This window comes from Centruroides vittatus, unplaced genomic scaffold (genome assembly GCF_030686945.1).
Source record: "Centruroides vittatus isolate TY-2023 unplaced genomic scaffold, ASM3068694v2 contig_2190, whole genome shotgun sequence".
NCBI classification, from domain to species: domain Eukaryota; kingdom Metazoa; phylum Arthropoda; class Arachnida; order Scorpiones; family Buthidae; genus Centruroides; species Centruroides vittatus.
This window is the reverse complement of record NW_027121367.1, coordinates 186,302-213,681: the sequence shown is the minus strand read 5'-3', so window position 1 is coordinate 213,681 and position 27,380 is coordinate 186,302. Positions and strand designations below refer to the sequence as shown.

At 32.1% G+C, this 27,380-nt stretch overlaps 3 protein-coding genes across 4 annotated transcripts in view; 2 read left to right on the top strand and 1 right to left on the bottom strand.

The window, feature by feature from the left end:
* LOC136970811 (uncharacterized) overlaps nt 1-27,380 on the top strand; it is a 424,253-nt gene that overhangs the window by 256,432 nt on the left and 140,441 nt on the right. The window lies entirely within an intron of this gene.
* LOC136970816 (GTP-binding protein Rit2-like) lies at nt 10,114-15,455 on the bottom strand. Of its 2 annotated transcripts, none has more exons than XM_067265284.1 (6): nt 15,314-15,455; nt 12,117-12,261; nt 11,284-11,340; nt 11,060-11,133; nt 10,718-10,909; nt 10,114-10,638 (listed from the first exon to the last, which is right to left on the bottom strand). In XM_067265284.1, exons 2-6 carry the CDS (start codon nt 12,256-12,258, stop codon nt 10,408-10,410), a joined length of 696 nt encoding a protein of 231 aa, XP_067121385.1. In that variant the 5' UTR covers nt 12,259-12,261; nt 15,314-15,455; the 3' UTR covers nt 10,114-10,407. The 2 variants fall into 2 exon arrangements, with proteins under 2 accessions (XP_067121385.1, XP_067121386.1); XM_067265285.1 differs by having other exon boundaries at nt 12,117-12,258; nt 15,314-15,398.
* Nucleotides 15,601-27,380, top strand: part of LOC136970815 (nicotinamide riboside kinase 1) — a 28,025-nt gene continuing 16,245 nt past the window's right edge. Inside the window, exons 1-3 of the mRNA XM_067265283.1 lie at nt 15,601-15,761; nt 16,048-16,138; nt 24,028-24,085. Of these exons, the coding sequence (XP_067121384.1) occupies nt 15,622-15,761; nt 16,048-16,138; nt 24,028-24,085 (289 nt within the window). The 5' untranslated portion in view covers nt 15,601-15,621. The remainder of the gene's footprint in view (nt 15,762-16,047; nt 16,139-24,027; nt 24,086-27,380) is intronic.

The following is a 27,380-nucleotide window of genomic DNA, read 5'->3' as shown; positions in this document are numbered from 1 at the left end:
GGTAAAATTTCAATTCTAAAAACTATAAATTAAAATCCGAGTAAAAAGCTACTCTTTAAAATCCGACTTCGAGTGAGTTAAGAAGACAAAAAAAGCATCTTTTCGTTCTTTTTTGTCTTCTTAACTCACTCGAAGTCGGATTTTAAAGAGTAGCTTTTTACTCGGATTTTAATTTAAAGTTTTTAGAATTAGTACATTGTACTTTTCCTGTTAGCAATAGAGTCGTGCCGATCGTCTATCTAACTCTGTTCGGGAGAAAATTTTTGAATTGAAATAACATGACTTTCGGTATGCACCAAAAAGTTATATATAGTTAATCTGGGCCTCCTGCTCCTAAGCTTTTCATATCTGGTCTCAAATTTCATCTGTCTAACTCCATTCTTGCAACTGAGGACAGACAACGATAGGAATTTATAAATCTACAATTTTTTCAAATTGCAGCTCAAAAATCCAAACTATATAAAAGTATAAAAATAAAATGTATACATTATGACATAATCTTTCTGCTTTGTTTACAATTTATATTTTATAAACTCTACTCCAGTATTTACAATCACTGCCATGTAACCTGAACACTATCCATCCTACAGTATCCTCTTAATTAGCTTGTTCATAGATTTTTATCAAGCAACATTCTCCAGGCTGCTGAAATCATAGTGTTTTCTCTACAGTTTACTTTCTGTCCCCTCTTGTAGCCATATGAATGTACCATGCTTCTGCCTACTTAATATGTCATCTCTCCTGAACCTTTTGGATTATTTCTGCTTTATTCCAGTCTACTGCTATGGAATATGAGTTCTGCTATTGCATAGACTGCTAAGGCTGTAACTGGCTATTCCTTCTGGATGTTATCTTTGTTCTTTAATCCTGTTTTAGTGATCTTCTAATCTCCTATGTAGCATAAGCCATTATGCCTCCTGCTGTCTTTTACTGGTATTCCGGTATGTTGGGTCAATAGCTTCTGTCATTCCGTAACATCCCATATACAGCTTGGTTCCTTTTAAATATGATTTTTCTGTAGCAGAAATCCTTATTTCTCTCTACATTGTAGAAGAATGTTTTGTATTTCACAACTGCATATCCATTCTACTTGTCATGTCTTCTTGTCCCATTTGTTGACCATTTCTGTTATTTTGTGCTTGACTCCAAATTGATGCTCAATCTCTTCAATGTAGTACTCCAGCTCTCTTATCCTACATAGTATGTTAGTGCAATGTGTATATGCTCATTTTATGAGTCCTGAAAGTCACCAAGCTTTAGCTACTTAGTCGAGTGAGGCCCAGGATATAAATATTGGATTGTAAGTCAACTTTCTGTAAATATCCATGGTGACACCATCTCCCTTTAAGGTGATTGAGATGTCAAGGAAGTACATTGCAACATCACTTTCCTGCTCTAATTCTATTTTCAAGCCAAATGAAATTAATATTTTTGATGAATTGTCTGATATTAGGTTTCTTCCTCCATATTACTGGTACATACACTATCTAAAATATTTGCAGAGCAACACCATCCCACATTTATATATGGTTGCTGTGAGGTTGTCAATAGGGATTGTGATAATCAAGATGCAGGACACAGGGTTGAAAGGGTCATATGTGGATGCAGCTGGCACTGAGACAGACACAACAGTTACAAGAAAGCATTTGTTTGACATTAAAGGAGCTTACAAGATTTCTGCATGCCAAAGTCAGTAGTGGACTCTGGGTCTTCCTCTCCTTTCCAAAATAGTTCCAAATGAAGGAATGTCTGTGGTTCACAAGTGAATGTTCCTTTGACATCTTGACGCCCCAGGGCAACTTGGTTGACTTCTGGTGATGGGAAGATGTCAATCTGAGGAATGGAGACTTGAGATGAAAATAAGCACGAGAGACAAACACATAACAAATGGTCCAACACCAGATTTGATTTTTTTCTTGCATTTGGTAATTGAGTAAAAAAAGTATATTTTTAAAAAAAATTTATTTTCTAGAAATAAAAAATCCTAATTGTAAGAAATAATTAAAATTTAATGTTAAATGCAAATTGGAAAATACAAAAATACTTGAATTATAACCAAGAAAGGGCATATGGCCCGAAATGTACTGTACATATTGGTTTAATAAATCAGTGAGCTTTCCAATTGAAAACTGGGGTGTGATAAGTCCATAAAATTTATAACAAATAGCCATTAAGATTTATAAAGTTTAGTTGTTCAAGAACAGAGTCATATGCATCTCATACCAACCCAACATCCATCAATACTGTGTTTTATGTCGCCATCTGTGTGTACTCTGAGTCAAAAACTTTCTGATAATATTATATATATCCTTATATACAATAAAATGTCCTTATAGTTGGTAATCTGGTAATGACCAGTCCTATGACACGGTCCTCTTACACAGTCTGGTGTGTAGTTTCCGATTTACACTAGGTCACTCGTAGCCATAACACAAAAATGTTTTGGCATTGTTGAATCCTTCCATAACTCCAGTAACTATCAAAACACAGTTTTATTGTTTCATTGTCTATATGTACAGTACAGTACATACAATACATTAAGTTCAAATACAGGTAACCACAAAGTGTTTCAACAACTTGTCAACTACATACACATAGCCTAAGCTGAAAATATCTCCAAAATTATAAGTTGACTTATATGATTGGTAAAGTTCATGTTTTATGCCTGAGTGGTAAACAAGTGAGACATACTCCTAACAATTGCTGTCATAACTTACCGTAACTTTAACAAGTCATCACAATATTTTCAACTAAAACTTGTGTTTGGAGAATTTAGAAATGGACACAGTCAAATTCTTCTATTAGATAGTTAGATAACCCAATAAATAGGATTTAACAATTTGGAGGGCTTATCACACCAAGGCCGACAGAAAGAAGCCTTCCAAGTTGTTAAATCCTATTAGGTTATCTAACTCTACCTAGTTTATAGTCGTGGGCTAAAAGCGTCGTTTATTATCATCAAATTCCTCTATAATGATATTTAGTGGAACAAGAAAAAATATTGTTATAGTGACGGTTTTTAAAAAAATCCCCTTCCTTGTTTAACTTTGCCTAACTGCCTAACTTTGTAGAAATAACTATTTGTAATGTTAGAACAGAAAAAAATATATTATTTGGTGCATTATTATAGTATTATTATTAACAAACAGTTTAGAGACTACAACACCAAAAACACACTAAATGTGGCACTTGTCTGTCTGTACCAATGCTTGCTTATTGAAGGTATGTTCTTGCTGCAATCACAGTATTAAGAGAGTACCAACTGATTCCAAATATGAGCAGTATATTAAATTTTAATTTACTGCATTATCATCATTGTGAAGAAATTAAAGCACTATGTAATTTATGAGTAAAAATAAAAATGTATTGCTAAACAGATTTATTGCAGTAGAGGATATTGTTTTGTTCAATCAAAAGCAAGTTTTATATTTATTATTAAGCTAATACAAATTGCATAGGGAATCGTTATAGATGGATTTATCATTATATTGACAATCACTGTACTGAGGTTTGAATGTATACCATATTTTATGGTATATAAGATTCTACATATTTTGTACTGAAATGGGGTGTAAGTATATATTTGGTGTACTTAAGCTATCCCATACCTTTGACATTCTGCCCCAATTTTTTTTACTGTATTCTGTTAAAAAACAAAATGTGAATTCTAATTTTAATCAGGGAAAAAAAAGAAGTTTGAAAGAAGACATTTATAATTACAATTTACTATTAAAATATTTTACATGAATACAGGCAAAAGGTGTTTAGCTACACCAAGTAAGAATAATAATAGTCAAATCCCATAATTTCACTACCATTTTATGCAAGTCTTCGTTAATGAGAAATAAATTGTAGTCCTGTGGATGAGAATGACATTTCAATGCTATTGAGTTCAGCTGATAAAAACTATTGGTTAAAATATACATTAACCAATAATGTGTAATATGAAGGACAACATGGTTCTGTGAATGCAACAACAATTATATTACATTGTTTAATAAAAAGTGCAATGCTTCCAGTTTTCCCAAAGTCACAAGACAAAATGGCAACAAATAAGCCACATTATGACCAGGATTGCATTTTTTGACTTTTTCCACAACTCTTACAACATCAATGTTATCATTCTCATTGGCAATGCAGGTAGGTTATATGCAACACCAACAAGCATGTCTAATGTGGGTGCCTGGAAGGCATGCAATTAAACTGTGACAGATCAACAATGCAATATCCAAATTTGTTAATAACTCATTCTTTGTAGTTTTATGTGATATGTCATTTTTTTTAACCAAGCCACTTATGTTTTCACCATAGAACTGAAATGTGGATATGGTAGCCTATCATGTACTGCATATGTCAAGAGGTTAACTTATTCAGCAAATATAGATCCAAATCAGAATTTGGAGCTGAAAATCTTGAGATTGATTTATACACTAACATATATGGTAATTAGAATTCCATTTTAAATTATTTATTTTAATGCCAATCTGAAACCGTGCACTATACTTTTTGTTGTTTAAGCACTATAAACTGCAATTAATTAACTACTAGGCATCCTTTAATCCTTTTATTTTTTTCATCCTTCAACTAAATAAAAAATAAAAGGATGAAAGGACGAAAGAATGCCTAGTGGTTGATTAATTGCACTTTATAGTGCTTAAACAACAAAAAATATTTATTTTAAGTTAAAAAACTCAAATTCTTTGTATTATATAGCAAGTATAAAATGAAATCATCAGAGATATATTTTGCATTTAATATTATTTTAATGATGAAATACAAATATTTACAAAACATTTATTATTTTTACATTGCACACTTTAAAATAAAAGTTTATTGTGTGATTGAAAATTCACACTAAAAACAACACAGGAGTGAGAACTGACTAATAAATTTATAAATAAATTATAAGTAACTCTATAATATATTTAACAAAATAAACTAATTATTTTGAAATTTTATAACTTAAATGTAACACCCAACTAAATATAGCACCTTCAGAAATAAAAAGGAAAATTGACTTAGATTTTTAACTTTTTTTTTAGCAATCTACAATAGCAAATTGTTGGACGGTCACAACATGTCACATATATGTGTTGCACTAGTTGGCGGTGTCTATGATCTAATCTAGCTAATTACAACAGTAAGTTAAATAAGTTCTTGAAAATAATATCTCAAATACAATAATAGAGATAACAGAAACTTATCACACTGCTATTGGTAACATTAAAATAACACTTGTACCATCAGAATGCACCTTTATTACTGGTATGCATTTCAGTACCCGAGACCCTCATCAGCCATACTTAATATATTTTGTTGTAGATACCTATATATTTTTATGTTTACAATTAAAATAATACAAAAAGTGTAAGATTCCATTACAAATTAAAATTTCTCAAAACTAATCTGTTGTAGAAACAAATTTGCAGAGAAACTGATAACAATTACAATCTACAATTTAAAACATATCTAAAATAATTTTAAAGAAGTTTTAAAAAATTTATAAATTTAAATTGTATACATATAATACTGGCTCCAGCAAAATTAAAAACCAAGTCATTTTATGGAGGGCAGAGGTGCTCATAAGGGGTTACCTTACTCTATACCCGTGGTTCTCAATCCGTGGTCCGTGGAACACGGGTGCTCCATGAAGTAACTTCAAATGTTCTGTGAAAAAATCAAATATACAATTAAAAATTAAAAGAAAAATAATTATTGTTTTGGAATGTAATCAGCAAATGCCAATGATGCCATACACTAGACCGAGAGTACTTTTGATTTCAAAAAGGTTTGCCACCCCTGCTTGAAAGCTGATGTATTTTAAGTGTTCTGTGGAAAAAAATGTTAATTTAGTGTTCCTGACTTCAAAAAGATTGAGAACCATGACTCTATACTCTGAAAGGAGCTTCGGACATTTACCCAAATACTTTTATAGTTAGTATTTTTAATATTTAACTTACATTAATATTTATTTGTATAAAAAAATTAATTTTTTGCAAATATTTAATAAGAGGAAAAAGGGGGAGCAATAAAATTCTACATCTACATATCTTTATTCTACAGCATTCGCACTTCAATTTCACCCTTCCAGAAAAGTTAGTCCAACTAAAGAGCCCCTTGTACTAGCTAGTACTTCAGCCCCTTGTTCAGAAAAGAAAAATATATACTCTGATCAATTAGTCTGGCTCATTCAGAAAAATAAAGTACTTATTTAGAGCAGGGATAATAAAGGAATGAATTAAAAATATTCAAATTCAATTGGGTCAAAATAATTTAACTACTAAACACAAATACTACAAAAAAAACTATTGATACATATTTAATAATTGTTGCATTTTGTATTTAAAATAAATGAATTATAACAAAACACAAAAACATTTTTAAAAATTAATAAATATAGTTTTTTTATTTAAATGAAAGAAAATTTATTTTATATTTAATTTAAAATGCCGGAGTCAGAGTTGACACATTTTTCCCGACTCCGACTCCTCTGGCCAGAAATTCCTCCCGACTCTGACTCCATAGCCCTGATAGCGGTTGTGATTACAATTCAACTTACAGTGTAGTACAATTATTACCACCACTCCTCCTATTGGATAAAAATGACAACTGGGATTTACAAATTATTCTTCCTTCATTATTCTTTACTAAACATTGATGAAAAATATAAAATATTCTTAAATGCTCATAGTATTGTCTGTCTATTAAGTAATTTTAATTTTTTTAAACCTTAATTGATGTTTTATTTATTGCAGTGCACAGACACTGATGAGTTTACATAACCATATTTAATTGATCATACGTGTTCTGATAATCTAGTAGCCAAAGTTCTTCCGGTTTCTCCAACATAACTATAATTGTGACCAGTGTTATACTTAAAAGTATAGACTACTCCAGTTTTTTTCAAAGTATCAATTGTATCTGCATGTTGTTTAATTTTAGCTAACATGAAGCCTATTGTCATTTTTAAGCCTGGTGTTACTATAATATAAATTTTCATCAGTTTTTTAATTTCATGAAAAATACTTTGTACATACATTACACTTGCATATTTCATATTATATTCAGCTGTTTTATTCTTAGATTTAACAGAAAAAGTTTTTAACCAGTTATCTAATATTTGTTTTGGGTAATTATTATACATTTTTACTACATTTTCTATTTCTATTTTCTGGTCATTTAATCTGGTTGTTCTATTTATAATTTTACTTATATATGTTACTGTAAAAGACTGAAATTAGAGAATGTTGAAATTCTCCAGTGAATATTGACACATACAAAATACGCCGGTGAAAGACCGAATATTTGGTTATATTATTATACATTCGAACAATCGCCAGTGTATGTCAACAAGCACAGATAAGCTTTGGTGGAGGTCAAAATGACACCTGAGAAGTCGATGTCAACAGAGAAGCGACAGTCTGTGCCAAATCCTTTGTGGGTACCTGGAGGTAGGACAAGGTCATATCTCTTTTCCCAGCAATGGTTTGGTGGAAACCGCCCACTTTGTCACTGGATGGCGTTTTGTTCTTTTGATCCTGTGAGGTGGGGATAAGTTTGTCAGCTTTATACTCGTAATCAGTTTGTAATTTGTAAAAAAAAAGTTACTTTCCATAGATGAGATTTCTTCTCAAGAAATATCACCGAGAGAAGCAGCTGCAGCTAATTTGAAAAGTGGAGGGCAAGGCTATACACGCTGTCATTGCGAAAAGAAGTGTTCCATGAATAAATGCAGTTGTAAAAGCAAGGGACTCTTGTGCAATTCAAAGTGCCATAACAGTTTAAGTTGTTGCAATGAATAAGATTGTATAACGTTAATCACATAATTTATGTGTCAGTTTATTATTGTATTATTTTCTTTAATGATTTAGAATGTACTGTTTGTTTTAGGTTCAACAGTTTATTTACATGTGCTGTTACTTAAGCTTTCTCCTATTTTGACATATTAAAAAGTTGCATTTTTGTCTTAACATAATAAAAATACTTTTATTCAACATTCATCATCAGTGCATACTGAATGTCAAACATTTGCTGGTGTAAGTGAAAAATAATGATATTTAGCAAATATTTCGTACATACACAAAACAACTGTGTGAAGGCTGACATTCACCAGAGAATGTCAACATTCACCAGATATTGGCCATTCACAGTAACATATACATATTAAATGTGTTTCTTTTTATATACAATGGTAGTCTCGCAGTATAATTTACTACTTTAAATACATTGCTTTCTTTAATATACCTATTAATAAATATTCTATTATCAGTTCTAGTTAAATTACTGTATTTGGATGTAATGCTATTATTTTTTTCTTCTATTTCAAATACAGTATTGTTATCTATATTACTAATAATCAATATATATTATAAAAGTAAGTGTACAATGTGCGTGCCGCTAAAACTCAAAAACGAGTCCCGGTACGATCAAGTTATATGGTGTGGTAGCCCTCTATCCCCCATCCATGAAGAAGGTTTCCGTTTTTACCTGAAGGGTGTGCTGTTGAAGATATAAGGGCTGGAAGTTTTGCCCTCTAGAAATTTCTAGAACAGTCCAGAACATTCGAGAGTATTCCACAACATTCCAGAATGTTCCTGAACATTCCAGAATGTTCTGGAATGTTCAGGAACATCCCAGATCATTCTGGAACATTCCAGAACACTCTTGAATACTCTCGAATGTTCTGGACCCAGCACAGAGCCCAAACGGTTAGGAGTTGAAAGTTGAAATTTGGTACACAGGGTACGTCACAAGAACATTTAGAAGAGATTTTTCGAAATTCCCCCACGGGAGAGAGGGAGAGGATTATAGCTTATCCTGAAAAACTCTGCTTCTACTGTACTATTTCAGATGCGAGTTTTTTGCGTTTTTGACTGCGTTTAATAGGGTACACCAGTGGTTCCAACTGGTGGTGTTCCGTAAGCATCTCCTAAGTGTTCCGCAGATTTAGTCGCAAATCGGAAAGTGTACAATCGTATTCGAGCCGCCGAATATCAAAAAATTAAAATCATAAAATTTTCATAAACTTAAATATATATGTACAACTCGTACTTATGGAGTGTACTACTGTTTCAAATAAGACAAAGGCAACGATAAAAACTGAATGAAATATGTAAAAAACATCAGGCACAAGTTTCCCATTAAAGTTATTTAAATATATATTTTCCTGTCTTAGAATTGGCATTAATAATATGAGTAGAGATTTTGAATTATAACTGCTCAATTCTAATAAAATAACCGATGACAAGCTTATGTATTTCATATTAACTTAAGTAAGTGTTCCGCTAAAGAAAATTGCTCACAAAAGTGTTCCGCATCCTAGAAAAGGTTGGGAACCACTGGGGTACACTATGGGAATGCACACCAAGAAAGGATTTTTGGAAATTCCCCTGCAGGGAAGAGAGAAAGAATTAAGGCTTATCCTAAAGAACTCAGCTTCTACTGTACTATTTTAGATGCAATTTTTTGGTTTTAACTACATTTTAGTAGAGTACCACGTGGGGATGAAAGAAGTTTATTCCTTAACAATGAAAGTGTTAAGAGAAAGCGGTGTGCAAGATTTACAGTCGCAGATGTGGCTTTTTGCAGGAAATTGATCATATTTTTAGACCCATGTAAAAGTTCTCTAATTAGTCTGGAAACAGGGCAACCTAATTCTTGCATTCTGTGAAAGTGGGTAAGATTGGCTATAATGTAATAATTTTAATCTTCACTATCGTTACTTTTTGCTCGAGCAACGCCAGGCTTATCTGCTAGTACCTAATGTATCTTTAATAGATATTTTTTAAATTGTAGATTTTACTTGTTATCAGTTTCTCTGCAAATTCGTTTCTACAACAGGTTTGAGAAATTTTATTTTGTAATGGAATCTTACACTTTTTGTATTATTTCAATTGTAAACATAATACGTATATTTTGTTGTAGATACGTATATATTTTTACATATGGCTGATGAGGATCTTGTGTATGTACCAAAATGCATACCAGTAATAAAAGTACATTCTGATGATAGAAGTGTGATTTTAATGTTACCAGTAGCAGTGTGATAAGTTGGTTATCTCTACTATTGTATTTGAGATATTATTTTCAACAATTTTTCGAGACAAGAAGCTCTTTTATGATAAATAAGTTCTATTGTTATTCTTGCATCATTTCATAATTTGTACAATATTCTTCACAAGATAAGATTTCAAAATGCTTGAACACAGCTTTGCTACAAGCATTAGGATATCAAAGGCATTAATCACTGTAATAATCTTTGATGCATGTGACCTAGCAGTATGTGGCCCTTAATTTCAAACTTTTTAAAGTATCGAAATGAGGAAATGAGACGTTGAATCAATGCTAATATGTTAAACATCAATTGAAGATGGAGATGATAAGTCTGTACATAAATAATAAAATCAATTATTTGTCCAAACGTCTGAAAATAAATCTAAGTATGGAGCGCAGCCATCTCCATCTACTTCCTCTGCGCTTGAGTTTTTCTGCAGCCAGAACTCGTTCTTTTTCCTTCTTCCGAATTTCTCTTACCAAAGCATGAAAAACATCATCCACAAAATGCCGAAGAGCAGCAGATGTCTCATAAAAGGGACAGTTCAACTGTCTTGAAAGTGCTTGACCTTCTTCTGTTGATACCTAGATATTTATCAGTTAAACTATTTTTAAATACAACCACATAAAATTTTTAAATTATCTATTAAGATATTTTGTTTACTTTTCTCATTGGTTCCAAATCATACTTGTTTCCAACCAAAACAATGGGTATACTGTCAGAATGCCTGACTCTTTCTATCTGCTTTTTATATTCGGCTGCCTCTTCGAAACTCCTACGGTCAGTGATCGAATAGCAGATAATGAAACCTTCTCCTCCACGCATATATTGATCTCTCATGGCAGTAAATTCAACCTGACATCAGAATATTTCATTAGAAACCAAAGGATAGAAAAATTCTTTTATATAACAGGAAAGAAAATTCTTTAAAAAATAAATTTATATGCCATTATTTTTCTAGTGTGATTAAAAGTAAAAACAAAAAAGAATAAATAATGTTTATACCTGACCAGCCGTATCTAATATATCCAAGAGAGCTGCCTCTCCATCAATAACTGCCTGATGCTGATAGGCATCCTCTACATTCAATACAAATATTTTGTCCTTTATTATATTTTAAATAAAAATTTACAGCATCTTATCATATCTTGAACATATAAGATACTATTATTGAAGATACAATTAATTTTTATAAAATATACTTTAATAAGAAAATATAATTCACTTGCCTATAGTTGGATCATGATATTCCAAGAAACTATGAGTAACAAATTGCAAGGTAAGAGCTGTAATGCAATAATAAAACAATTGCATACTTACAAAGAAATATTTTTGTAAAGTCTCAATTTTAAAGAATTTGTTATTTTAGGTTAAAATGAAATTTATACTAATATTTTAATATGCTAAAATAAATTTATTTAATATTTAACTTTTAGATTTTTTCTGTGTGTGTAAATAGTTAATATTTAGAGATGAACAGCTTTTAATTCAGTAAAACTGTTTTTCAAAAGTTTTAAATTAAGAATTTTAATAATCTGTCACACATTAATTGAATTTGAAAAAGATGTTTTCAAAAAGACTAATAAATCTCATTAAAAATAACATTAGAAATAAAAGTAATCTTTTTTCACTAAATGACTTTTTTTTAATCATCTCTTAAATTTATTTTGAAAATAAGTCAAAGACTAAGAATAAATAATTTACATACTAAAAAATATATTTAGAATAAAGTTTATTTGCTAGTAATCAAATACAATTTCAGACTTCAAATGCAATACACAGTTCAAAGTTCAAAATAGAAGTTTAATTTATCTGGGATTGATGCTTAGTCATATTTCAAATTTATTTTTGCATAATGCAGACTACTATTAATTATACAACTTTAAATCTGTAATTAGAGATATTTATAGCATTCAAATACAAAGAAATTTTATATTTAATGTTAAATTTTCAGTTAATTTCTTAGTATTTGATGAAAGAAGAAATTTAAGAACTTAAATTTTTAATAGTTGTAAAACTATTAAAACCATACTGTAAAAAAGGATAAAATTTTTCTGCTCACCACTCTTTCCGACTCCACCATCTCCTAATACCACTATTTTATATATTCTGAGCCCACCTCTAGTGGTTTGGTTCTGTACCTGGTGCTCAGAAGTCGACTGTCCAATCATGGTACTGTTATTTCTATCCCCTCCGGCTAGCATCTACTAAAATTTATTTTAAGTGTCAATAGAATATATCATTTAAAAAAATCAATCATCTGTTATAACCTTTTGAATTAAATCTATGTTAAAGAGAAATTTCAAGCAATTTTTTTTTATCAGTTATCAAAAATTTGTTTTTGGATTCACATTCCTAGGTCTTGCATTTTATAATTAACTTTTCATGCTTCCCATAAACATTTCACTGTTATATTAAATTACAGTTCTCTTTTCATCTCATTTTGTTTGATTTGCCTAATAAATCAAAAATTAATTTAACATAAAAATATGATCTTTATCAACACTATAACAATTATAAAATTATCAATGAACTAGATAGGGTTCCAAAATGGTTCAAAGAACATTTATAAAATTGATTTCTCCTCTTATGTCTACAATATTAATAAAAATAAAAATTATTTAAATCTATAAATTTTGTTAAACTCTTTTAATGACTAATTTTGTTAAATAAATAATAAAAGTAATAAAAATTTTTCAAAATTAATTAATTAAAAATAACTGTCAAATTACTATCATAAATATTTTAAATATTCATCCCTATAAATATCAATCATTTATTTAATATATTGAATTTTTTAATTTATTTTTCTTCCATATAATTAGAAAATAAAGAATAAAATAACAGAGCTTAACTATCTACATTTGTATTGAATATAAAATATTATCAGCTCACTCTTAACAATAAAAGCATACATGCACAGAATTCTAGAAAAACTGTCAAAAGAACAACTTACATAAAATAATCAGTATGGATGAAGTAAACATGCACAAATATTGCTTGTTCTTGTAAAATGTACATCTTGTCTAACACACTATTTTGATTAAAAAAAATCACCACCAAAAATTTTTAATTATCTGGATATATTTAATTTCTTTCATCTATAGAAGACATTATATAATAGAAATTTATATATATAACTAACTTATTGTTTTGAGATTTATTTTTTGTAATAATCAAATTACAATGACTTATCAAATTGTAAATTCTACAGATAGGCCTATACTCTATCTAAGAATATGATGATGCAAATATTAAAATGATTCTCTCTCTCTTAAGTGAATTCAAAACTTTTGAATCTATCGAATCTTCTTTCTTTATTAGACAATTAATATTCTTTTTTTCTCAAACTTATCAAAATTTTTCTTAATTTATGATTCAATTAACTCTAAAAGATTATTTTGCCAAGTTATTTTCTCATTTAATATTAGTTAAATATTTTCCCAAGAAACATGACAATAACTGTATTACTCTTATATCCCATTTTATTTTTATTAATAATTATGCTTTTCGAAACAGGAAGTATTTTATTCGGATTTAATGCAGATAGAAATTAGCAGAAAATTTTTTGATAGTAATAAAATTATACATGGGTAATCCCAAAAATAAGGTCGTCTATTTTTTTAGAAATACAAAGAAATGTTCATTTTAAATAATGTTTACATCATTTTAAAGCTTGAACATTTATCTATTTTTCTACATAATCACCATTTCGATCAATGCATTTTTGTAGGTACCACAGCAGTTTTTGTGCGCCCGTGTCATACCATCTCACTGCCACATTGTGTTAAACCAATTGAAATTCATTGCCAATTGATGGAAGTTATGCACGGGGACGACCGCAAGTGGCGTAGGAGTATCAAAATTCACGACAAAGAAAGAAGCGGGAGACCGTCAATTTCCGACAAGACAATCGCAAAAGTTGAGCAAACCACACGTGAAGATCGGCGAATCACTCCGGACAATCTCTGCATTTTGGTTTCCGGTGTTTCCCAAAGCTCCATTTGTAGGATTTTAACAGAAAAGTTGCAAATATCAGAAGATGGATGCTGCAACTTGGTGGCAAACCGGGACGACGCGGGCATACAAAAACTGCCACAGTGCCTACAAAAATGTATCAATCAGAATGGCGATTATGTAGTAAAATAGATAAATGTTCAAGCTTTAAAATGAAGTAAACATTATTAAAAATAAACATTTCTTTGTATTTCTAAAAAAGATAGGAGACCTTACTTTAGGGATTACCCACGTAAAAATACTAAACTAAATATGTACCTATAAACATAAAAATTCTAAATATTAAATTTAATGCAATATGATATTTTTAATAATAATTGAATTTAAGATTTTTATTTGTAAATAACCAAAGATAACATATACCAAAATTGTTTATTCAATGCACTTTAATAAAAATACTGATAAATAGTTAAAATATATTATTGGCAATAAATAAAACAGATAAAACGATAGCAAAGCACAATCGTTAACTTGAAAAGAATAAACGGAAAACTAACATTTACGGTATTTTCGGCCGGATAAATCCTTCGCCCGGTCATCAAAAGCACGCGTATTGTTTTTAACGACAATTTTCAAAACATCACTCCGTCTTTAAATACCAAATGCAGAAAAAATAAAAATTCATTTCGAGTACAGTATATTAATTGTGTAATATCTAAATACTGATTAAATACAAATTACCAAAATAAATAATAAACTTTATTTATTTCTTCTTAATATTTTGTAAATAAAATTATATATGTTTTTAATTGCAATATATTAAATATGTGTAGAATTTGTAATGATGAGAAAAATTGTAGTTAATAAAAAATGTATCAAACTTCCCATAGATAAGAGGATGATTCATTGGATATAATATTTATAATTCGCATAAGTAGGAAGGAAAAAAGCAGAAACTCCCTCGTATGACGTCAACCAGATAACGGTATTAATTTAAATAAGCTTATAATACATTTTGGATTCGAAGATCTTAACGAGATTTAATTAAAAATTGTATAAATTCCATCTTGCGGACATTATCGAAGCCAAAACGAATATAAAATGAAAATTGCCCATAAACGGCATCTCGTCATCTAATCTGATCCAGCTGACTACTGTTAAAAGTAGGGCGGATCACTGCCAATATATATATAATGGACGTAAACCTTGGTTACGACACGACACCTCTAACCGTAATTAATTTCCATAAGTTAAACATTTAATAAAACGCTTTGCGCGTACGGCAAAAACAAAAAAATTTACCTGTGTTTGTTATGATTTCATCTTTCTTCTTTCTTTTTCACTTACACCCTCTAACGGACGATTAGCTAACTAATTTTGTTATTATTTTATCGTTTGGTTTGTTTAAAACTTAATAGCGTAATTATCTTACTTAAAGCCCATTTAGCTTTTATTAATACGTCAAATGGAAAATAATTAAATAAAAATTAATAAAATCGTTACCGTATTCGTATATAAATCTTTAATAAAAATCCAAAAATAACGGTGTAGTTAGAGAAACCGGTTTAGATGTAATTATTTTATATTTTATTTTATTTTTAAAATAAGTAATGCGTAGTTTGATGACGAATTTTTTATTACGACTTCCGCACGTGTTATTATTTCACGTGACCGGAAGTGGTCGTCCTACGTTCGCGTGTAGTTGCTTGAAATCGAGCATGGGGAAGTGGAAATTGGTGGGCATTGCAGGGTTCGTACAATTTTATTATTTTTTTTTAATTATTTGAAAAGTTTTTCTGCTAAATTGGATTTGTGTTTTAATTGGCATGCGATCGTGTTCAGGCAGCATTTGTTCAAAAAAGTCTGATGATTCTTAATATTTTATTCATAAAATATGAATTAGACAAATATTTTTGTAAATTTATTTTAAAAGATGATTGATAATTAAGAATTAGCGAATTAACTTCGTGCTGATTTTAATTAAACATTAATTAGAATGAAATAAAACAGAAGTGATAATGTTAAACATTTTTCAGGGTAACTTGTGGAGGAAAAACGACTTTAGCTGAAATGTTAAAAAAAACAATAAAGAATTGCATCGTGATAAAACAGGATGAATATTTCTATGTGAGTATTATATATGAACTTTTGGGGTTCGGTCACCAATTGATAGTGGATTCGGTGATGATGAAAAAATGTCAGGTCGGATTTTCTATGTATTTTTGTTTACAATGTATGTACGGTGATTTTTTAGTTTGATATTGATCGAAGGTCTGGTCCGTTTTGTTCGCTTTAGTCGCTTGTTCGGATGTCCATTCTCGGTAGCCGTTGGTCCGAAAGTGTGTTCGGTTCAAAGTTTACTCTTTTTCCTGCATCCTCTATCAGCCTGTATCGGCATATTGCTGATGGGTGACACAAACTATCAATAGACAAGTTTCATACAGTAAAGTGTTATTAACTTGAAAAAAAAATCCAGGACAAATGTACAATTCTGTAGAATAGAAGAAATTGATTACATGCAATCTTATTGTGCAAGAGATATATGAAAAAGGACAAATAAAGGAGCTCTTGTAATGAAGTCTTTCTTCTGTTCTACAGAATTTTTAACTGTTTGTTTATACAAAAAAATGTACAAATGGTAAAATATATATTTGACTTAAAACAATGACATCTCTAGGGTTGGTATCAGCCCAATGGATCTCTTTGTATCAGTAAACAGAATCATTATGTAAGAAGATAAGAGAACCTTAAAGACATTGCTCTCAAGGATGATGAGTACATTATGTAAGAACCCCATGAATCTTACTGAATTGTATCTGAGGAAGGAAATAGATACAAGTTTTTAACACATTACATGTTTATTTGCTATATGTATTCATATGTACAGAACTGGGCCAAAAGAAGGCAGATGCCCACAGTTTCTCAGATTATATATTGGGTGGCCAAGCCCTTGGAAGCTTGCACTTGATGTGCTTTTTACAAGTCATGGTGAGACATGACATGACAACTCCTTCCCTCCTAGAAAGATACATAATCTTTCCAATATTTTGGGGGTTGTCTTATCCATGTCTGATGTTCCTCTCTGGGATTGCTGGGATTTCAAGATGCATCTAAACTTTGTTCCAGCCCATCTGGAGCTGGCTCTTCTTCAGACTTGTCGTTGGGAGGAGACTCTTCATTTGTCGGTTCGGCTGTAGTGTCCTTATCTGGTAAACATCATTCATTGAATTTGGTCTGTATGATGCTTAATTATCTGGCCATCTTCTGTGTGTGCCAAATAAGTGACATTCCTTCTCACATCAGTGATGTCCACTGGGATCCAGTGCTTGGCAGAATTCAAGTTTCAAACATAAACTGGATTGCCAACTTGGAAAGCTCAGTTTGGAGATTTAATTTCTAGTTTCTCATTGTTGTCTTCTTCCGAAACTGAGGGATATCAATTGTCTACCCAGGCTCGCAACTTCCACCCCATCAGCAGTTTAGCAGGACTCACTCCTGTTGCCAACAATGGGTCACTTGTTGCATTATTAGCATTCTCACTAACTTCAATCCAATGTCAGCTCCTTTCATTTTCTTCAGAGTCTGCTTTGAAAATTACACCATCCTCTCTGCTTGTCCATTAAATGATGGATGGAAGGGTGCTGTAGTGATAGGTTGAATACCTCTGTTACTAAGGAATTTGCAAAACTCGCATGATGTAAAGGTAATGCTGTTGTCTGATATAATCACTGTTGGAATTTCGTGCATAGCAAACAGTTTTTGCAACACCTTAATTATTCTACTTGCAGATGTTGGCAGTAACATTTCCATCTCCAACCACTTAGATCTGGCATCTACCATGATGAAAAATATTTTGCCTTGGAAGGAGTTGGCAAAAATCTATGTGGAGCCTATATCATTGGGGCCTCCTCCAGTTCCCAAGCGGATGTTGTTTTGAGAGGATTATGTTGGACTGCTTGACAGCTTGCACGTGACCTAATCAATTTCTTGATGTTGTTATCCTGGCCTGGCCACCAGATGTAACTCCTGGCTAGTACCTTCATCTTAACAATCCCTAGATGCACGACGTGCAACATATCGAGACATATTTTTTCTTTGATGGGTAGCAACTATGAATTTGACTTCTCCATTTCAAACATCTTTTATGAGTTGACAATTTTACACTTCTGTGTTCAAATGGTTAAAAAAGCCTGCTGTTTTCTGCTTTGGCCAGCCATTCACAATCCAAGTCTTTATCAATTGCTAGAGCTATTTTTCTAGCTGACAGAGATGGACACTCCATGACATCTGTAAGGAAGATATTTCTCTTGTTCCACTGCCGCTCTGGGAATTCAGCCACTGGAAGATGACTCAATGCATCTGCATTTTGTATTGATTTCCCTTGTTTGTAGACAAGTTTATAGTCATATACTGACAGGATATTATTCCATCAGACATCCAGGGTGATACAATTCTTGGGGTCAGTCTGGATGATGATAGTAAAGCAAGAAGGGGTTTGGATTGGTTTATATCTCCACTTGCCATCTGTCTGTAGATATAGTGGTGAAATTTCTTAACTCTCACTATAATTGCCAAGGCCTCTCTGTGTATCAGTACATAGTTGTGCTCCATTGCATGAATAGTATGCAATGGTTTCCTGACTTCTGTTTGGCATACGGTGGTTAAGGACAGCATTGATACCGTAAGGCAATGCATTGCACTAATGGCTTTTGCAAGTCAAAGTGTGTTAGTATGGTGTCTGATGTCAACAATGATTTAATGGCCTTAAACACCTTCTTATGTTTGAGCTCCCACTTCCACAGTGTATTCGCATTTAGAAGACACTGCAAAGGTTCCACAACTGTGGCTTTGTTTTTCAGAAAAACATGATAAAAATTTATCAATCTGAGAAAGTCTTGGAGCTTTTTTTTGCTAGATGATAAAGAACTGTGCCAAACTGCTTGGTCATTCTTCTCCAAGGAATGAATTCTGTTTGCATCTGTTTTTAACACGTTAACTGCCACTTGTAATATGATATTTTGTGTTTTATCAGGCCACAATTAGAAAATTTGATATTTAATATTTTATTATGATATAAATAGAAGGGTCATTATATAACAGTCGGTAGAGTGAAGATAAAAAAATATATCAATGATGACTGGCCATCATATGGCCTGAAACCTGAGACTATAAGACCATGAAATATTTAATATTAATTAGTTTACATGTAACAAAAGAGAATAATTAAACTAGTTTTCGATATTTTTTCCTTCTTTTAACTATTCACTATTAAAAAAACACTATTAGATATAAAATAGCTGTTTATTAAAAAATAAAACTAAAACTCCCAGCCATCGGACCACTTCGTGAGGCCATACGATGACCGGCGGTCGGACCAACTTTATAGATATTATTTACTTTATACGTAATAAAAGAGAATAATTAAATTAGTTTTCAATATTTTTTTCTTGTTTTAAATATTCACTATTTAAAAAAAAACACTATCAAATGAAGTGGTTCGACCACTGACCATCGATCCCTTCATGAGCCTCACGGGGTGGTTCGACGGTCGGCAGTCAGAAACCAAGACATCCGCGAGAGGTCACCAAAAAGATGTAAAACAATGTCTTACGAAGCCAGGATAATTTAACCTTGAGTGAAACTACATTGGTTATAGCGATGTTAGGTGACGGCTGGCAGTCGGATGGCTCTGTGAGGCCCTAACTAGTACGACAGCCGGCATTCCAGATGGCAGTTAATGTGTTAAATCCCAAGAATGTTACACTTGGAACTGCTATGACACATTTTTGTGTTTTAATGCGCAAGTCCAATGACTGGAATCTCTTAAGAACCTGTTTAACCCCATTTTAGCAAATCTTTGAATTTAGCCACAATGAGAATGTCATTGAAGTATGGGATTACTCCTCCTATTTTCCCTATGAGTTGTTCAATAAATGAGTTAATACCAAATTGTAACCTATTGACCTTAAATGCCCCTTTATGTGTGATAATTGTTTGAGCCCTGACAGTATCATCTACCTTGAGCTGTTGATATGCCTCAGCCAGATCAAGCTTGGCAAAAACTTGCACGTGTTCCAGATCTGTCAACAAGTGTTTGATTGCTGGAATGGGGTAGGCAGTGGACCTCACTTCTTTATTAAATATACAGATAATTATATAATAATAAACGATGCTTTTAGCCCATGACTTTAATTTAGATAGAGTTAGATATCCTAATAAATAAGATTTAACAATTTGGTGGGCTTATCACACCAAGGCCGACAGAAAAAAAGACCAGATCTTTTAGAAAAAAGTTAGTCTTTAATAATCACTTTCAAATAAATCCTCACCAAGCAGAAAAAAGATCATGTTGCCAATCTGTGCTCCCTTAAGTACCCCTTCCCTCTCACTAACATGCTGCCAACCTCCTATACAACCCAAAATAAATAAATAAAATTATGTACAGCCCAAAAACCTGCTACAGCACAATGGCCACAACCATGCCAGTGGAGGTGTAGCTATACTGGTTTCACACTACATCCCATCCTTTCCAGTACAAATAACCACAGACTTGCAAGCAGTGGCAGTCAGGATTTCAATTGGTGTAACTGTCTCAGTTTGTTCTATATACTTGCTACCAGATGTCAGAGTCAATGAAGATGAATTTTAATACCTTGGTTGAACAACTGCTGACTCCATTTCTTTTACTTGGTTATTTCAATGGCCACAATCCAATGTGGGGCAGTCCCAATATCAATTGTCGAGGCAGAGCCATTGAGTGATTTATAGGCAATCACCAACTGTATTTATTTAATACTGGAGAAGTGACACACAGTTGTCCCTTGATAGTTCGACATTTTGTAATCCAACATGCTCAGTGCACCTTAATTCTCCAATAATTATTTTACTGTACAATTACTTTTTAAATTTAAAATTATTAAATTAAAGTTAAAAAATAAGTGATGATTAAAGAAGCAATAACTTTATTAACAATGATACTCAAGAATAATCATACAGACACACTTGGTTTCATTTATCACATCTGATTAAGTAATTTTCAGTGCCAGCTGCCTGTTCTGAAAATTTTTTGTTTTTAAACAATAGATTGATACTACATTGCCACTTATTTCATATTGTTGACTACATTTCACTCAAAAGAATGTTTCATATATGGAAGTAATTATGACAAAATCAATTAATAATGGAAAAAACAATTGCCAGAAATATTAAAAGTTGTTGCACTTATCTGTTCAGAATGTTGCCATTCTGAGCAGATAGGCACATAGTACAGCATAAAACTGTCAAGAAGGTATAAACTCTGATCCATATTAAAGAAGAAGATAAAACATTATTTTGAATCATTATCAAGAAACTTAGACAGAAATAGATTGCTTTGATAATTTTGATTATACTAATAAGTACTGCAAATTATCATAGTATGGTATTCAGATGAAATTGTGCTGTTTGGCTTGACTTCTCAATTAGGTAAGATCCATTGAATCAGACAGTTGGCAATTCTAGCTGTTATAGATAGATTAGGTTAGCTATATTGGTTACTTAAGAATAGGAAGCATTAAGGGAACAGAAGTAGAGAATGATAGCACTCAAGTATTTTTAATTTAAGAATAAATGAATATAGTTGTTATTTATGTGCCAGTTACATCAGTTTTAAATCAACTACATCATGCAGTTCTCCTTAGAATCTTACATATTAAACATGCAGGCCCACTCAGTGGCGTAGCGAACATAACTGGCCCCGGGGCACGACACTTTACTGGCGCCCCCCTCAAGAAACACATATAGTTTGTCTTGGAGACCATTTGGGTGCCCCTCTGCGAGTGGTGCCTGGTGCATGATAGACCCTCTTGCACCCCCCTTGCTATGCCACTGGGCCCACTAAAACACAATGCAGACAGGATGCCTAACATAGCAAAAAAGGACCCTAATTTCATTTATTATGTGAATATAAAGATATACTAATTCCTTTTTTTTTTATTAATGGTACAATTATGATGCATTCCTGTTAGCATTCTGAATAAACTATTAAGGATTGTGGCATTTATTAATGGTCAATGGCAATAGAAAAAAACAGCAAAATAATCAAAGCCTTTCTCTCCTTTGTGTAAAAATCAAATCTGACTACTAAAATTTATAGTACTAACCCAACTCGATTGAGGACAATTTATGTAATTTATTTTCCAATTTTTTCATACAACTTTAAAACCAGAAATAAATAATAAAATAAATATTTATACATTTAATTGTCAGACTTTAAGCAAAACTATTAGTATAAAAGGTTAAAACTGAAAAAAGATATGTTGAAAACTACAATTTAAAAAATGAAACTTTTTAAGTTGTTTTTTAAAATATCTGATAACAGTTAATGATTAATCATACAATTACTTCATTATATTGCATGTCCCATGTAAAATCTTTCCCACTTAATGGAAATGATACAAATGAATTTAGGCAAAGGATGTTTATTAGAAAATTTTAACATCATTTAGATGTACAGGAATTTACAGAAATTGCTGAAAGTGGTGTCCTTGTACATCCATGCACCTTACTTTATGTTTAATCCTTTTCAGACTGACCTAAAATATGTGTATAAAATTGTGAAGATCGGGATCTTTATATTGTGAACTTTAACATCTTTATGTAATTTTATAATCTTTTAATATCATCTTTATATAATCTTAATCAAAATATTTAACTACATTTTATACAAAAACGGAATGAAGTAGACCAAAAAGGGTTAGTTAATGGGAAATCAACTGATAAAACTTTCTGATAAGATCGGTTTAAACTCGATTCCCACGAGTTGAGTTCCTTGTTAAGATGAGTAAAATTTCTGTGTCACGACTATGTCACTCATCACTTTATTGGTCCAAGAAGATCATCTCCTCTGACGAAATCAAGGAAGGGCCTGCAAAACACCTCTCCATATAAAAAGGGTGTATGATGAGTAAGACAGCAGAAGTTGTCACTTGACTGTGTGTGTGTCCCTGTTCGGATTTACCCATCGTCGTCAAGCTTCCCCTCCACTGTTCATCCTCCTCAGACTATGTACAATTGGTTTGAAATTTAGGACAATTGGATTAATCTACATTTAGACTGAAATCTAGAATTGAAGATATATCATCTACCAGACGTTCGTCGATACGATCAACATATATCCAAAGGTATTTATCCTACCCACGAATATCTGTAAGCTCTCTCTCTAATCTATGTAGAATGTACGCTCGCGGATCGTGAGTCGTGTATCTTATCACTCTCTCTGTAAAGTAACCGTTTTGTATCTAATTGGCTATATGGGTAAATAAACGGGTATATTTTTATATATAAAAATCTCCGAGTGCATTCCTTCCGTCATCCTCTTTACTTGCTTCATTCCGTGTCTAACCCATATGTAACCACTCGTGCAACTTTACAATTCTTTGTATCAATCCAAGGATACAGTGGTGTCATTCTGATGCGGTATCAAAGAGATACCGGCCCTACGGTCACAAAATACTATGTTGTAGCTAAACTGTAAATTCTGGTGTGGATAGCTTTAATGGTTTTGGTAATACTTTCCTTCAGTTTGCATATAGTTTATGGATTAATCTCATACACTCTCCCTTCTAAATATTCCCTATAAATTTTTTTTCATTAATGTGTCATCATCATGGTCATGCCAATTATAAGTGGTCCTGATCAAGATGATGAAACATTAACATTACAATCTCAACGAATCGTTCAAAATTAATTAGCAAACTTTACAATTGTCCCATCCTTAGTTTTGTATTATAACTTTGATGACAGAGCAATAGTGGTTTGAAAACATTCAAAGCAAATATTATTAAAAATAAAAGTTTTGCTGATTTTTATCAACATCGAATATTTTTAATGTTGATAAATTAATTGAGAATAAAAAAATATATGTAATTAAAATAATATTTTTGTGATTTTTTTTAACCTAAATTTAACAAATAATATCTATGTAAAAATGAATGAATAACAATTTAATTATTTTAAAAGGTATTGTATTTTTTCAGGATGAAAATAGTGATCATCATGTAATTATACCTGAATTACAACATGCTAATTGGGAATGTAAGTTTAATAACTAACTATGATTGCTGTTTACTTACTGTTTAAATAACTTTTGTAAATAATAAAAATTGATTTAAAATAATAATTTAAATTTTGCATGCTGATAAATGATTATGATAAATAAAATAGTTATCAACTTAATCACTAATAAATATTATTATTATATTTTGTATTGCATGTTAAAAAAAATGCACGCCTAGGTCATTCAACTGATTGCTATGAATCTTGGTAATTACTTTCACATACTTCTAACTTAAATAATATTGTACAGTACATCCCACACCAAAATGTCTACTGGATTTCTGTAAATCAATTAATTTCTATCTATATTTAAGTAAAAAAATTATTTTTTTAACTTGAGACATTCTGTAATTTTATTGACTCTGTTGATTTGATGGCAGATGGAACAATGGTGCTCCCTAATAACGGTAATGTTTTGAGTATTGAAAAAGACTTTTAATGTACTGTATATAGACTTTTTTTTTTTTTTTTTTTTTAATATGTGTGAGGCAGTCACTGATTTTGTTAATACCATTGCATTTGTTGTCCAAGGTTGTCAAAAGGCAATTTCTGATCTTTTGGAAGAAGACGTATTCATTCAATTTATGAAGGGAATTGTCTGTTTTGGAGGGACAGTGGTGACATTTGTCTCGCCTGGCCATGTTCGTGTATGCAGGAAGTGATTGGTGAGGAGAGAGTTCATCCGAGCTCTGTTGATTAGAATGTTGGTGTATCTGTCTAGGTCTTCATGAATGGGGTCAGTGGGTTTTTCCATGGTTGGAAAAAACCTCTGGTAAACTTCCCTTTTATAGTAGGAAATCCAAAGCTGATACATTTTGTCTTTAGTTTCCAGTTTGCTGATGGAGAGGAAATCTTCCAGGGATATGATGTTTGTTTTGATGGTGGAGGAAGGGTTGCTCTTAGCAAGCTTGTCTGCTTTTTTGTTGATAGAGATGCCTATATGCCCTGGGGTCCATATGAAGAAAATGCTGGGGGTTATGATTAGAGGGGATAGCAGCAGGGATGTTGGTAATGAAAATTTGTTCGGAGAGTTCATGCTTTTCAAGATGGATTTAGAGTCTGTGCAAATAATGGTCTGTTTGTTGATTTTAATCACATGGGAGATAGCTTGAAGGATAGCATAGCCTTCAGCCATGAAGATGCTCATGTTGGAGTAGAGGGTGTAATGAGTGGAGGTGTTATTCGTTATGTCGATGTAGGCCAAGGGGACAGACTCATTATTTTTGGAGCCGTCTGTAGCAATAAGCACATTATATTTCTGTTGTTGAATCCATTCGTTGAAATTGGTTTGTAGAACCTCTTGGGGGAGTGTGAGTTGTTGGAAAGCTAGACCATTCAAGCATATGAGAGGTTTCTTGGTATTGTCAGAGCAGTCTGTTACACTGGATGCAACTATTATGGATAATACTGTGTTGACGAATCTAGGAGCAAGCCATTTGGATTAGAGGAATTTTTATGAGAGAGATGCCATTGTCAGCGTGGATGAAGTGTAATATCTCACTAAGAAGTGGGTCAATATTATTTTTCTTGGAGTATGTGCTGTTTAATGATGCGATGGTGAAACCTGGTGGTGATGTTGGGTTTGTTTGTTGGTAATATGGAGGGTGGTGATGTTGTTGGAGGAATGGGGGGAAGTCAAGACAAAGTTTGATGTATTGGTTCTGGATGGTCTGTAAAGTGTTGATTTGATGTTTCATCAAATGAATGATGCCAGGAATTATGTAATTGGCTAGACTACCTATGGAGTTTTCAGCATTTGTGATAAGGTCAGATGGGCTGCCACCACATTTTTTGGAGCAGAAAATTCTAAAGATATTTAGAAATTTTTTGTTTTTAGGTGCTATGTAGTTAATATGTTCATTCCAAGTGAGGTTGTTGGTGATCCATATGTGCAAAATCTTTGTCTTGGAGACACAAGGGATCAGTTGCCCCTTTAGTTGGAAGTTCTGGGTGATGTTTTTGTGATTGGGATTGGCATAATGGTGCACTTTTGAGTCTGGATGGAGACATCATTTTGATGGGTCCATCGAGTAATGTTCATAAGGAAGGTATTTGTGAGTTGGTGTAGACAAATGATGGCAGTGATATCATCAACATAGACATAGATGTGGATATTGTCTGACTCCAGATTGAAGATGTCATGCATAAAGATGGCAAATAAAAAAGGAGAGAGAGAGAGAGAGAGCACTCCCTTGGGGTGGGATTCTCAGTATGGGAGAGGACTCATCTCCATCTCACTTGGAATTGTCTGTTTGTAATAAAATTATGAAGCCAAGTCAGGGAATTGTCACTTAAGTCAATACAAATGGCCTTACAAATAAGAATGTTGTGTAAATTTTTCCGCCCAATGGAGATATTATTATTAATAAAATTGAAGACAAGTCTGCTCAAAAGGGACCACCATTTATTTTGCATTCCAGACTATACACATTTATGGCAACAGACCTTTCTTTATAGGCTACATGCCGTCAGAAGTTAAAAAGTCCTTTAAAAAAACAAACATCCAATTAAAATTAAAAGGGAATTGGTGACAAACAGACGAATGTTTTGTTAATAATAATATCTCCATTGGACGGAAAAATTTACAAAAGAAATTTTAAATGTATCGTCGCCAGGGGGCAGCTTAAAAATCTACTTAATATACAATAAAATATAAATACAACATTTTTCACAAAGTAAATCCTTTGCTTATTGTCCTTCTTTCCGTCGTTTTTCACCATCTGCAGTCCATCAAAATTTACAACGGTACGGAGACGACCTTTCATTTGAAGCTACTGCCTCCATAATACGATATGCAAAATATGGTAAAGCATCATCTGGTTTTTTTTGCCACTAACATAAAAATACATTTCGGTAAAAATGAATAAGAAAAACGGAGGCAGTAGCTTCAAATGAAAGGTTGTCTCTGTATCGTTGTAAATTTTGATGGACTGCAGATGGTGAAAAAACAACACAAAGAAGGACAATAAGCAAAGGATTTACTTTGTGAAAAATGTTGTATTTATATTTTATTGTATATTAAGTATAAATAACCGTCGGCCACGTTTTTTCTTATTCATTTATAAAAATCTACATTTTCCAGCGCCTGTTCCAGTAGATATAAAGCAGAAACACCCCATAGGATGGATGAAATGTAAGATGTCTGTTTGTCACCGATTCCCGTTTAGTTTTAATTGGATGTTTGTGTTTTTTAAAGGACTTTTTAACTTCTGGCGGCATGTAGCCAATAAAGGAAGGTCTGTCATGAATGTGTATAGTCTGGAATGCAAAATAA

What these genes read in the sequence shown, in the direction of transcription:
- LOC136970816 (XM_067265284.1), bottom strand. Translation starts at nt 12,258, where the DNA reads ATGCTAGCCGGAGGGGATAGAAATAACAGTACCATGATTGGACAGTCG. An exon ending in TATTAGATACGGCTGGTCAG is followed by an intron (nt 10,910 to 11,059) that starts GTATAAACATTA and finishes TTCTGATGTCAG; the next exon opens with GTTGAATTTACTGCCATGAG. An exon ending in ATTTGGAACCAATGAGAAAA is followed by an intron (nt 10,639 to 10,717) that starts GTAAACAAAATA and finishes ATAAATATCTAG; the next exon opens with GTATCAACAGAAGAAGGTCA.